The sequence below is a fragment of the Stegastes partitus genome, unplaced genomic scaffold (assembly GCF_000690725.1).
Source record: "Stegastes partitus isolate 25-593 unplaced genomic scaffold, Stegastes_partitus-1.0.2 Scaffold1059, whole genome shotgun sequence".
Lineage (NCBI taxonomy): Eukaryota > Metazoa > Chordata > Actinopteri > Pomacentridae > Stegastes > Stegastes partitus.
In genome coordinates this window covers 191,774-205,039 of record NW_007578790.1, presented here as the reverse complement: position 1 = coordinate 205,039, position 13,266 = coordinate 191,774, and the positions used below count along the sequence as shown (strand labels likewise).

At 43.1% G+C, this 13,266-nt stretch overlaps 1 protein-coding gene across 1 annotated transcript in view; it reads left to right on the top strand.

Moving 5' to 3' along the window:
• rptor (regulatory associated protein of MTOR, complex 1) overlaps positions 1-13,266 on the top strand; it is a 202,978-nt gene that overhangs the window by 61,017 nt on the left and 128,695 nt on the right. The window contains exons 5-6 of the mRNA XM_008295570.1: positions 7,299-7,457; positions 9,938-10,084. Of these exons, the coding sequence (XP_008293792.1) occupies positions 7,299-7,457; positions 9,938-10,084 (306 nt within the window). The remainder of the gene's footprint in view (positions 1-7,298; positions 7,458-9,937; positions 10,085-13,266) is intronic.

Here is a 13,266-nt window from a genome sequence, read left to right as displayed (position 1 = left end):
AAAGGTTGTGAGTTTTGTATTCGGTGGATTAAACTTCAAAGGTCGTCCATGGAGGCAGAACGTGAGATTTTCTACAACAAAGTAGAAGAAAGCGGTTCAAAGAGGACGCTGGTTGTTTTTTTTAGAAGTCACATGAAACAGTTTGTTCGAGGCTCTTGGGTCCAGTCCGGCAGCTCTGGGAGCGTTTGGACCTTCTGCCGGTTACATAACTGCTGTCACTTAGTCAGCTGCAGCAGCAGTGTTCTTACTCCGGCTGCTCTCTTCCAGCATCAGACTTAAACACAGGAACAGATGAAGAAGATCTCGAGATGACGAGTGTGCCGCCACTTATTTACCATTTTGGACGACGCATTGTGTAAAGAAAGTTAAAAACAACACGCAAGTTTGGGCTGATTTCACTTCTTATGAAGCGTTTGTTCCGTCTGATTTACCTGAAACCTTCTTTATTTTTATCCTTTATTTAAACCTGCAAAGAGCACAAAACACACATTTAATCAGAAACAGACAAATTAAACCGTTGGCTGTGAAATGTGCGTCTTCAAACTGAGAAGCTTCTGATTCTGTTTAAACATCTGCAATTCTTACTTCTGACTGGATTACACCAAAACATATAGATTTATTTCACTGATTAATCATTGAATTATAATTTTCCACCAAAATATCGACCGTTTTGTTCATGCAAACTGTACAATAGAGGCACAATGCAGCAGAATTTACTAAAGAAATCTCGTTTTTTAAGTCATGAAGCTCTTATTTTGTGATGTTCTTTGACTTGTTGCTGCTTTTTATCCAAATTCAACAACACAGCTGATGTCTCATGTTTACGGTCAGTTTGTCGGACAAAGTTATAAAAATCAAATCATGTCCAGCTTTGCACATTAAATAATGTTCCTAGTAGTTATCTAATCCAGCGTGCACACAGGTCTATGTAATAATATATAATAATATATGTATGAACCCGTCAGAGGCCACTGGTACGTCTTTAATTGGTTCAGTTGAAATCGTCTCTGAATTTTCGTCACGTGGCCGTCAGTCAGAGCTGCTTCGGTCTCGGCTTCCCGCTTCTACCAAAAAACTCAGAATTTTTAGTTTTTTACAGAATCTAAATAAACCAAACGGTCATTTTTAAATTTTTTAATAACCTTTATTTTTCCACCTCTGTTTCTCTGGGTTCCGTTGGTTCTCTCTCCTGCTCAGACCCGCTCACATCCACTCAGTTCTTCACTCAAACTGTAATTTCACTTTATTTAGACGTCGTTGTGTTTTTGAAGCTGGATGAATCCGTTTCATCACCGTTTCTGCCCCGGCGCCGCACACGAGGACGCGTTTCCTCGTTATTTCTGACAAATGAAGTCCGGCTGCGGCGCTGACTGATGCTGGGTTCTGACTGATGCTGGGTTCTGCCAGAGCTCCTCACGGCCAGAAAACAAAGCGAACATGATTCACTGTCAGTTAGCCGAATAAATCCTCGGCGTGATAACGAAGCATCAGCGACCAAAGCTGACCTGAAGCTCTGTGTTTTGGCGCTAACGTCCGGGTTTATCTGGAGGTTCAGTCAACTTTTGGAATCCAAATAAAGTGAAATCCGACAGCAAACCTAATTAGGCGTCGCCTTTAAATGATTAATCGGTGAATTCATGAATAAGTCAACCTGGAACCTCCAGTTTTCGACCTCTGGTTTATCTGGAACGGCGGCGGGACGCTTGTTTTCTCTGGAAGCCTCATTAACCTTTATGTGAAAATGAGACGAAATCCGTCATTAAATATGAATCTGACACAGAAAAGTGAAGCTTCCTCACCGAACACCGAGTCTGCAGTGATTAAAGAAGAGCCGAGGTCCTTTATCTACATGAAACCACCGCTAGAGGAGCTCTGAGGTGGTCCAGCAGCCACAGGACGACTTTTATCCATCGTCAGGGTTTAACGTTAGCCTGATCCAGTTCCGTCAGAAACGTCCGGAAAAAGACATTTTAATTTGAATTCAGGCAAATTAAGTAAAAGACGTCGCGCTGCAGCTTTTATTTTTTGCTGCTTTTACTCGTCTTTTACCTGATTTTAGGATTCTTGTTTTTCTGTTTAACTTTATTGACAAGAGAGGAAGTTCGTTAGCATGTATGCTACACGAAAACCAGGAGCTCGGACGCCAAGAAGGCAGATTAACCCGCTAAGAGACCCGTCATCTGAGACTGCTTCAGCATCAAAGTTCTGTAGAAAGTTTCTCGTCTTCTTCTTCACACGACCAGGTCCCAGCACCGTTCTGGATCCATTAGCATTTTTCGTTCCTGTAGAGTCTGAACCCGGCAGCGTGGGTTCTGTTCCCCGCCGAGCCGCCCCACCAGCAGCCTGTTGTTTCACCTCGCCGCTCGCCTTTTTCTTCGTCGTCTAAAAAGCCTCCTGCTCGCTGCGACGGCCGACACTCGCCGTTTAATTGCATCCTGAACGCCGGCGCCGCTTTGAAAAGGTCGGCCGCTCTCCGGATGTGACACGGTGATGAATGGCGGCGCCGGCGACACGCGACGCTCCTTCACAACCAGTCGGCTTCATCCCGCCTTGATGGATGTAACGAGGAGTTCTGCGGCGGATGCAGTTTGTTCGGGAGGCTGCGGCGCCCCCTTCAGGTCCGGACGGTTCGTTTAGCCCAGTGGGAATCTAAAGTTGTGTTTTATCTGCTGATGAGCCGTCTGGACTTCAGTTCTGCTCACTGAGGCTCAAACTCTGCAGTGTGACGCCACAAAAACAACGAAACAGACAAAACATGAAGGATTATTTACTTAAGAGGCAAAAAACAAACAAAACTGGGATCAACATTTACAACATTTTTTTCTAAAAACAAAAAAACAGACGTTTGACTTTTTTGATGAACATTTTTCCAAGTTTCCACAAGTTTTTATAAACACTGAGGAAAAAAGAGTTCATGACAGTTGTAATGAAATAAATCATAAAAAAGAAAGAAGGATGCAGGATTATTTGGTCTTTATTATTTTACAAAAAAAAAAAAATTGAATCAACATTTACAAGAGTTTTCCGAACAACAACAAAAACCAGAAGGACGGTCGACTGTCTTTGATTATTAACTTTTTATTATTTTATTAAATGTAAAAAACAACAAACAAACAAAAAAACGAATCAACATTTACAACATTTCTCCAAACAAACAAACAAACAACAACAAGAAGGCTTCAGGACGTGGACTCTTTCTGGGGTTTCCAAAGAACTTCAGCTTTTGTTTGTTCTGTTTCTTTGATTTGTGCCGTTCTCGTTGTGTCTGCGTTCCCTCTCCATCTAGTCGTGGTCGTTCTGTTTCCATGGAGGTTCAGGATTTCGCTTTAGGAGGTTTTTATTTTGGTGTAAGTTTTGCAAATTCACTTGGATATACAGTCAAATGAATAATAAAAGAGCTGCGGCAGGCTAATCGAGACGAGTCGCTAATGAAGGCGAAGCGTTCGTTTGCTCACTGAAAGCTGCTACCAGTCATTTAGTTTGTGCTTTTTGTTTTTGTACTAAAGTTAAATGAGAAAAACCGTTTTGTCAGAGTGAAGTATTTCCTGCAGAGTTTTAAAACTTCGTCGTCGTCGTGGTTTCACTGCAGACTTTTTGGTGAAGTCGGTTTAGCTCCGCGTCTTTCAACAACTTTGACAAAATCCCAGCATTCATTAGTCCAATACAAAAAGTAGGAACGTAAGATTAACGTTACGAATCACCGGATTCACTTAAACATGAAGCTTTAGACTGAATCACACAGAAACCCGACTCATCCTGTTTCAGTCTGTAGACTCCAGAAGTCCAGCACCTCGATGGAAACAGAACAATCAGGACTAGAAGCACAGAGACTTTAATCGTGTCTTTTATGCGACACGAAGCAGTTTTATTCATAAAAAGTCATTTAAAAAGCAGAATGTGCTTCGTGCAAACAGCCGGCAGCTCAACCAAAACCTCGTAGAATTTTTTAAACAGAACCGCTGGGCCCAGTTTGGTCGCTGATGGCTTTTCGGTTGCTCTGAGAACGGCAGAATTTTTTGTTTTTAACAGAATTTGATAATTATAAATCGTTTTTTTTTATTTTTGTTTTTTTTAGCATTTTTTAATATTTAGGTTTACGAGCTGAAGGAGCGTCGGGAGGCTGAAACAGTTCCAGTTCTTTCCTGTTTTACAGTTTTTAACTCTAAAAATGCTTTAATTTAAAGTTAAATTTGCCTAATTTAAAGTTTTTAAAGACAACATGCGTTTAAAACCAGAAGGTTGAATCCCTGCTCTGGATGGATTTTGCAGTTTCAGGCGGAAGTCAAACAAGAAAACAGACAAATTTAGTAAAAGGAAAAGAAGCATTGTTTAAACAAATCAGAAATAAAGACTCTGCCTGCATCTTTGTTGACGTGACGTCATTAGAACGAGATATTTTAGTCGTAAGGAGGAACTTTTTTTTCTATTTAATCTCCTGTTTTGTGGGTTTTTGTCAGTTTAATTCGCTGGAAGTTCTATTTTTTTGCTTGCGAGAAGTTAAAGTTGAAATATGGCTGCTGGTGTGATTGGAAGCCATTTGACAGGAGGCAGCAGGCTGTTTGGTAGAAGGCCTGCTGCTTATGCAACAGAAGGGCCTCGGTGAGTGTGATCATGATTCAGACTGGGCGAAACGGGAGCTTTGCTTTGCTTTTTTTTCCTCTTCTTCTTCTTCTGTTGCGTAACTCGTTGACACCTCGGCGTCCCTTCCATCCACACAAACACTTTATTTAACGAAGTGCAGCAAACAATGCAAATGAAACTTTCTCCGGCCGACTTTACAAAAGATTGAAGTTCGATCTGAAGTCGGCACCAGGTGGTGGAGAAACTCCTCAGACTTGTCGTCCACGTGAAGTTTCTGCTGCTTTATTCTCCCGTCTTCTTATCAGCAGCTTGTTTAAACTTCAGCTTTCTACTCTACGGTTTTTTAAAGCTTCTCTACAGTTTTTATTCTTTCCTTTCGAACACGTGAAAGTGTTCATGAGAAGTTTTGGCACCTCGTGAAGAAACGACGTCTTTGTCTGAGTCAATATGATGTTGGACGGCTGCAAACGAAATGCCTCGATGCGATCTGCCAGCCGGTTAGTCACTTTGCTTTTCTGATTCAGATCCTTATTTTTGGGCTGATATTTCCAAACCGAGGACATTGTTCTCCTCCGGCGTAGGAAAATGTCAAGGCTCTGAATTCAAGAACCGCTCAGGACGGATCGATTGTTGGTGGGTTTGGATGTTTGGCCCAATGTTCTTCATATAAACACGGTTTTCTGAGTAGCGTTGAGACGTTAAAGCCAAATTATTGCACCAACCAGTTTACAGGTCGCCACGGCTCGACTCCGCACCGCTGTCTGCTCTGCTGCATGCGCTGCAGAGTGAGTTGTAGTGAATAATAGAGTTAATATAGAGTGCAATAGAGTTACGTGCTCCACAAACAATGATGTTAATCTCGTACATTCATGGAGGAAACTGTAATTTAAATTGTGTGAAGACAAAAGGACGTCAGGTGTTGAAACCTGCAGAAACATCCGTTATGTTTCTACGTATGCAGACGATACGGGAGGCTGCAGAAACGCCAAAATAAAAAGAATCCCAGCAGCCTGAAGTTAACTTCAGGTTGATGCGTTTATTTCTTCCCAGAGCAAAGTGAAGGTTTTGCTCCTCGTCTTGTCTGCGGGTTGGTTTCGGTTTGAAGCGGCGGCTCTGAAACGGTTTCTCTCCGTTCGCTTACCTTGAATTGAAAACATCCTCTTTGCTTCTCGGGTTCAGCTCGACGAGTCAAGAACCTTCTTTTGTGCGTCTCTGTGAAAACGTGTAAATGACAAAGAGGACGGTGAATCTGATTGGCTGTGTTGGCGTCTGGACGTCGTGTTTCCGTATCCTTGAAGGAAGTTGTTTTTTTTTACGCCTTTTCGCTGGTTGTCGACCACAGAAACTCAGAATAAACAGACAAGTGTTGGATCAATACGACTCAGTAAGTCTCACATTGAAAGCCCTGCGACGCCTGAAACACGTAAAGCAAACCAAACCGCCGCCGTGGCCTCCAGCCGACGTCCAAACCTCAGTGATACCGGCAGGTGTTGCATCCTTTAACCTACAGTCTGCACATGTATGACGTGATGACTGTGATAATGTGTCGTGTGTTTTAGTCGTCTGCTTGTTTTTCGTGGTGTAAAATTCACATTGCAGTGATTTCACTCAAACCCAGAATAAACCAAAAAGAAGCGAGTTCTGAGTTTGTCCTTGGTGACAAATCAGCTACCAGCAGATCAATATTTTTCATTTTTCACTGCAGTATTAAGTCCTGCAGACATTTTTTCCACAGATGATGCCAAACTGAAAGAAACTGAGGCTCAACACACTGTACATCATTTTAGACGGTTTACGTCCTTAACTTACCTCCGCTACTGTCTTCTACGTGCTCTATGGAAACACAGTTCAGTTGAAAAGTGCCAGAATTTTTGTCACGTGACCGTTTATCACGGCCGAGTCAGCAAAGACTTTTTGATTTCAACATGGAACTCAGAATTTTTTGTCTTTTACAGAATCTGGTTTCAGCGAACGGTTTATTTTTGGGTTATTTTTAAAAAGAGACGTGGAATAAAATTATTTGGATGAAATATTTTATTTGGTTCATTTTCTTGATGGACTGTCGGAAAAATCTCTGGATTCCGTTTTTACTGTTTCTGGTTCTGATAAATGGTGCAAATGTTTTCTGTAATTTTATATAATAATTTTAAACGAATCTTCGTCAAGTCAGTCAGCAATGAAGAGATTTTGATGGAATATCATGATTTAATTTTAGATTTGGTTCATTTTCGTGACGGACTGTCGGAGAAATCTCTTTGATTCTACAGTTTGTGGTTCTGATAAACGGGATAACATACCTGATAATTTCTACTTACGGGTTTTGATTTGTTTCTGAACTTCTCTCTGCTTTATGTTGACACAACCTGCAGTTCAACCCAAAGGTCCCTAAAGTTTGGTAGTTTTGACTTTCTGGTTACAACATGAGTGCAGATTTTTTATTCTTTTTTACAGAATCCAGTTTGTACAAATTTCAGTCGATGCAGTGAAGCGGTTTGGATGAATCGGTCCATTTTCTTGACGGACTGTCTGAAAAACATCTTCATTCCTTCCATTGTTACAGGTCCTGGTTCTGATAAATGGTGTCGTTTGTTTTAACAATAAGCGAGACCAGTTTCACAAACCAGACGTCTGTGATGTCTATAAACTCCTCTGATCACCGGTGTTGTCTGTTTAACCGCCACGCTGACGTCTTCCTGTTTGTCTCTTCCTGGTTTCAGGCGCGCTACAAGCAGAGCCTGGACCCCACGGTGGACGAGGTGAAGAAGCTCTGCACGTCGCTGAGACGCAACGCCAAAGAGGAGCGAGTCCTCTTCCACTACAACGGCCACGGCGTGCCGCGGCCCACCGTCAACGGCGAGATCTGGGTCTTCAACAAGGTATTCACCAAACACGACTCCAAGGCCGTTGGCGCGGCGAGTCGGACCATAAAACCTTTATGGATCCCAGCGGGGGCGTTGGTTTCTAATTATCCGCCGCCGTGATGTCACCGGTCGAGTTCGCAAAAATGCAATTAAGGAAATTAAATAATCAGCCGACTCCCGTTGGATTCGTTTTACGAGTCGTTCTACCCGCCGGGTCGAGGCTGGAAGCTCCAGAAGCAGGACCTGGAGGTGACTTCAGACGGTTCTTGTGTTTGTTTTGGACGTGATTTTACTTCATGAAGGTTTGAGAAATAACGAGCTTCACGGTCAAACCTCCTCCACACGTCGGCTCATGTGTTCAGGTGTGTTTATTTAACTCGGCACCTTCATGGATGTTTAGTTCAGTGTTTGTTCATTGACGTGAGAGTGTTTTGATTCACTCATTCTGTAAATTTAATTTAATTTTGTTGGTTGCAGCCAGTTGAGGCGGCGCTGACGAACTCTTAAGCTGGACGGACGTCATCAGTTCGTTTAATTAAAAAAGGCAAAATGAGCAGTTTAATGTTGTGTATTTGTTGTCGATAGATTTCTGAATCCTGTTTGACGCTGATGATTATCAGAGAACCAAGGTGCTCGTCTTCAGAGAGCCGGTTCTGTTCCTTCTCGCTCTGATCTTAGTGTTGAACTCTGTGGAATCGGTTTGGTTTTCCTTCGGCCTGTGAAGCGGCTGCAGCAGGACTTCATCCGTCTGAGGGAAGATCAGCGCTGATGATGTCCGCGGGCTGTTTTCTGATTCAGATTTGCTGTGAGAGGAGGAGGATGTTTACCGACACGTGGAGACGGGTTCAGGTTATCGAGCTCCATCAGGGTTTGTTTGGTTTTGCCACTTTGCTCGTCTTGTTGTCTGACGTCCAGCGCCTCCTGATTGGCTGCTTTGCTCTGTTTACTGTCACCTGAACCACTTGCCTTCTTAAAACAAACCTCCAATTGGATGCAGAACCAGTTTAATTCTCTGCTCTGCTGTCTTAAATCCAAACCTGCAGCAGGATGAACCACGAGTTCATCTTGAAGGACTGAACAGACCTGGTGCACACTGGAAGGCTTGTGTGTCAACTCAGGAAAGTCCACGTTGTTCTGGGTGTTTTGGATCATGTTCCTCTACGTTTAGCTCGGTCGCTTTGGTCGATCATGTTTGCAGCGTCTACAGTTTAACATCTGAACCCAAAAAAACCCGCCGGCAGGTTTCAAAGATGCGTCGTCTTTAGAAAATCTACAAAACAGAAAAAACTTGTCAGATTAATTAATTTCGTACGACTTTTGGTTTCGTCCTAAAAAATCACCAAAATTCGAAGCTTAAAGTTGGGATGTTTGGTCAAAATCACTTTATTTTATACGTTTCGTTGAGTTAAACTTTAGAAATCAGCAGTTTGCACCAAGTAGAGCTAAAAACAAAACCGAGTAAATCCTGTGTAGTCTGTAGACAATCCTGGTTTTATGTGGTTTGTTTTCCAGTAAATCTTTCCAACGCTGCCAACAGCTCATCATTCTTTGTCTCTGTGCCGTTTCCCATTATAGTTTATTTGTTTCGTTGTTGTGTTCTTACCTACTTTGTAGAGCGTCTTTGAGTGTCTTGAAAAGCACATTCTTCTTCTTCTTCTTCTTCTTCTTCTTCTTCTTCTTCTTCTTCACCTGTTGTGGTTAAAGGTTGTGCATGTTGATTCTTGGTTTTTTTTCCAGTTTTCTAATCATGACAGAAATTCACCTTTTGTTCTTTTATTATTTATGGAATTCTGTGTCGTGCCGAATGAAAGACATTTCTGAGTTTTTTCTACTTGTTGGTGTTTTTTTCTGTTTCCATGGAGGTGCTGGACTTTAGATTAAAGTGAAAAATGATCCCACAGTTAGTGAAAAAGAAGCCGTTTGGTGTTCAGGTTGAGGTTAGTCTTTCCTGGCGTGTTTACGTCAGGAGGAAGAATCCACGTATTTGTGTGTGAAAGGCCTCGACCGTCAGACAGCAGCACAGAGAATCTTTAGAGCAGCGAGAACCGAGACTCCTGCAGTCGGAAACACGAATTAGAAAAACCGCAGCTGGTCCACGTGCTGAGGCCGGCTGGACCGGGACGTAAAGTCGTCTCCTGCTGTAAGTAAGGACCCACTTACAATGATGCAGCGCCGCTGTCGCCTCGCCGTCGCCTCGCCGTCCTCAGCACACCCTCGGGCCTTGTGTCCTCGCCTCTTCCTCCTTTCTTCACCTTTTTATTTCTCGGCCCATAAAAGCGAATCTGCTGTGTCACCGGCGGGGGGATCCGAAGGGAAACCAGAACCCCCCGTTACCGGCGGTTCTTGGATTTATCCTGCCCTCATTATTCTAATACGTCCTCGCTCCAGATGAGCGCTTAATAATTAAACACACGTCTATAAAAGTGAGTTATCAGCAATAACCTCTCGTTTCTCACTCTGACACGTGCTCATATTTTATTCTTCCTCCTCTCCAGAACTACACCCAGTACATCCCGCTGTCCATCTACGACCTGCAGACGTGGATGGGGAGTCCGTCCATCTTCGTGTACGACTGCTCCAACGCGGGAATCATCGTCAAGTCCTTCAAGCAGTTCGCCCTGCAGAGGGAGCAGGAGCTGGAGGTGAGCGCCGGGGACGTCGGAAAAACAAACAATTCTGATTAAATGTCACGATTATGATGTTAGATTTGGTGACGGTGGTGCGACGCCTCAAACATAAACACTTAAAGGACCATCGCAAGGTTGCACGACTTGGTTTTTGGGTTTTTTTTAAATTTCGTGCTCGAATAAATGTTGTAATTTTCAGACCTGTCAAAACTGAGGTTGACGCTACTTTTTTAGAAATAAGAAATAAAAAAGCATTACAGTTGTTTAAACCTCTGAATCTTAAAGCTGCTACACCGTTCATCAGAGCATTTTGAACTTTCCGACGGTCCTTGAACTGCTCATCTGTTCAGTTCTGTCGGGAAACTTAACCGAAAATCGTGACTTTCTTCTCGTCTCACTTGTATATTTGCTGATATTAAGTGTTTGCTTTATGAGGATGCGGTAAAATATTAAAAAAATCTGTGTTTCTTGATGCAGCCGTAAAGCCGCCATCGACTCGTGTGCGACCAACAGTCACGAGACAAAAAAATCAGAGACGTCCTGTCGGAAAATTTGCCTAAAATAAACTTTTTTGTGGAAACCAAAAAAAAAGCAAAAATTCTTGCTCTCGTGTGAAACCGTCGGTGACTCACCTGCAGCCGACGGTCATGTCACAAAAAATCCGGGAGCTTTTCGGCTAATTGTTCCCACAGAGCAGATAAAAATGTAAAATATTGAAAAACAAACTTTTATTTTTCCAGCGTCGGTAGTGACTGTGAGCGTTTGGGAAAAGGTTCCAGGTTTTATTTATTTTTATTTTTGCAAAACAAGAATCACAGAATTTCTACTTTAGCATTTATTTGTATTTATTTTTGGCAAGATTATGGCGCTAAAGTCTCGTCTTTATGCTTCACAGTGAGGAAAAATATGACAGGAGCTAAAAAACACCAAGAACCTGCTAGCTTAGCACGGAGAAGCTAAGCTAGCCTTCGTCAACGTGTTTGGAGCTTGTTGTTAAATTTAAAATAACGACTCTCTCAGTCTAATTTCTCTTTAAAGATCCGGATGTTTGTCTCTGAGCTGTTTCCTCGAGTCGTTCGTAGACACTCGAGCGTCCAATCAGATCCAAACCAGGTGTTTCCTTCACTGCAGACTTGTTGCTCCTCTCTCAGGATCTCAACACGGCAGCCATGAGTTTGCGGTGGAGCCGTAATTGGGGAGAAAAACACTCCTGAAAAGACGATGAGTCAGACGATCGGGCCGAGGTGATGCTCTGCTGTTTATCTGGAGTTATTAGCGGCGGGCCGGGCCATTGGTCCAAACAGCCTCCCCCAGATGCAGCATTTATAACGGGAGGCCTAATTGGTGTCACTGAGAGTCGAGTCCGGGCGCTCGGCTGGAAGCCTCGATTAAAAATCCAGGACGTCGTCGGCGCCGCGATGCAGCCGATCAAACTGCATGTGAGCGATAGAAGAAGAAGAAGAGCAGCAGCAGCCTCGGTCCTCCTCGTCTTCTTTATTATTTCTCTCTCCCGGCTACGGCGTGTTCTGTGCATTCCTGATGAGGAGGCGCTGTCATTCATCTCAATTATTCATGGAGCAGCCTCAGCCAGACTGTAGATTAGCCGGGAAGCCAACGAGCTGGCGATGGAGCGCTGCAGCAGCCAAAGTGCTGAGTCGCAGGTGTTCCTCCGTCCTGCTCCGGTTCTGCTCCGGTTCTGCTCCGGTTCTGCTCTGGAGGTCGGCGGCTTTAAAAACCACAATTATGATTTGGCCAAACATCAGACAGGTTCCATCGTCGGGGGGGAAAGTAGAAGATCATCCTCAAGACGGCTTGTTTGTAAAGGAGGAATGGATTGTGAGCTCTCCGACGGTCCTTGAACTACTCTGGTGGGACCGAGTCAGAGCTTCAAATCTTTACGATACGTCGCAGGAATCAGCACGTTAACGTCTGAATCGATCGTCCAGCGCTTCGCCGTGAGCGACTCAGATGAACTGCAGGAAGTGTTTCCACCAATCAGAGCAAAACACCTGATCAGTGAATAAACGTCGGGCGGCTCAGAACCGGATCAGAGCGGCAGGTTGTTGGAGATGCACCCAGCACAGTGGAACGTCTTCTGGTTCCGTTGGTGTCGAGTTCTGTCTGGGAACTGGACCACATCCAACCTCAACCTCAGCATGTGAACATTTCTAGTACATTATTATCAGATGTGTTCGGACCGACCCGTTAAAGACGGAACCAACCAGCCGGCAGTGAGATGAGCTGAACAGAACAAGCTCTTACTTCTGCTCTGACATGAATCGGACCCGTTCTAGTTAAACTCTGAGCCTCGGTTCTCCCACGAAGCAGCGCGTCGGCTTCAAACGGAGCGGCGCTGCTGCTCCGACTCGTCGCCGGTTTGTACGAGTGCTGCCGGTAATGGGCCACTCGGGGCTCAGCCGACACGAAGGCCGAGTGAAGCGCCGCCGGCCGTCAGCCGAGCGTGAATGAAGTCAGATCACAGCTGGAAGACGAGGAGGAGACGAGGAGGAGATGAGGAGGAGACGAGATGGAGGAGACGAGGAGACGAGGAGACAAGGAGGAGAGGAGGTCGGCCGAGAGGCACCGAGAGCCGGGGAGGAAAAAAAGTTCACCGGAGAACATGGAGGCGCCTTTATTATATTTAGTGTTTTACAATTTGTTCTTATTTTTCAGACTTTAAAAGAAAAATTAAATGTTAATATAAAAAATCAGTTCAGTAATTTGTTCTTTTACAGCCTTATTTTTAATGTATTTAAATGAGTGAAAAATATTCTATTTTACAGACATTCAACATTATTTTTTTTAAAAATTCTGCATATTGAGATTTGATAGCGATCATAATAATAATAATTCTTTAAATTTAGTTTCATTTTTTACTCTTATTTTCATGACTTCAACAAAAAAGTGCATTTATATATTAATAAAAATCTAATAAAAATATTATAGAAAATGTTAACAGAGGTTACAAACATTAACTATTCATTCATTTATTTTCTACAGATTTTGGCCACAAGTTAAAAGATAAAATATTTATATTCAGGATTAAAAAATGTCAAAAAAATGTTCACGCAAATCACAGATTTTCCCTTTTTTTTTTAAAAATACAGATAATAAAATATAAAGAAATAAAGCATTAATTTACATATTATTGAGGCAAAAACAGGCAAAAACTGTAAATGAGAGCCACAAAGACAAAA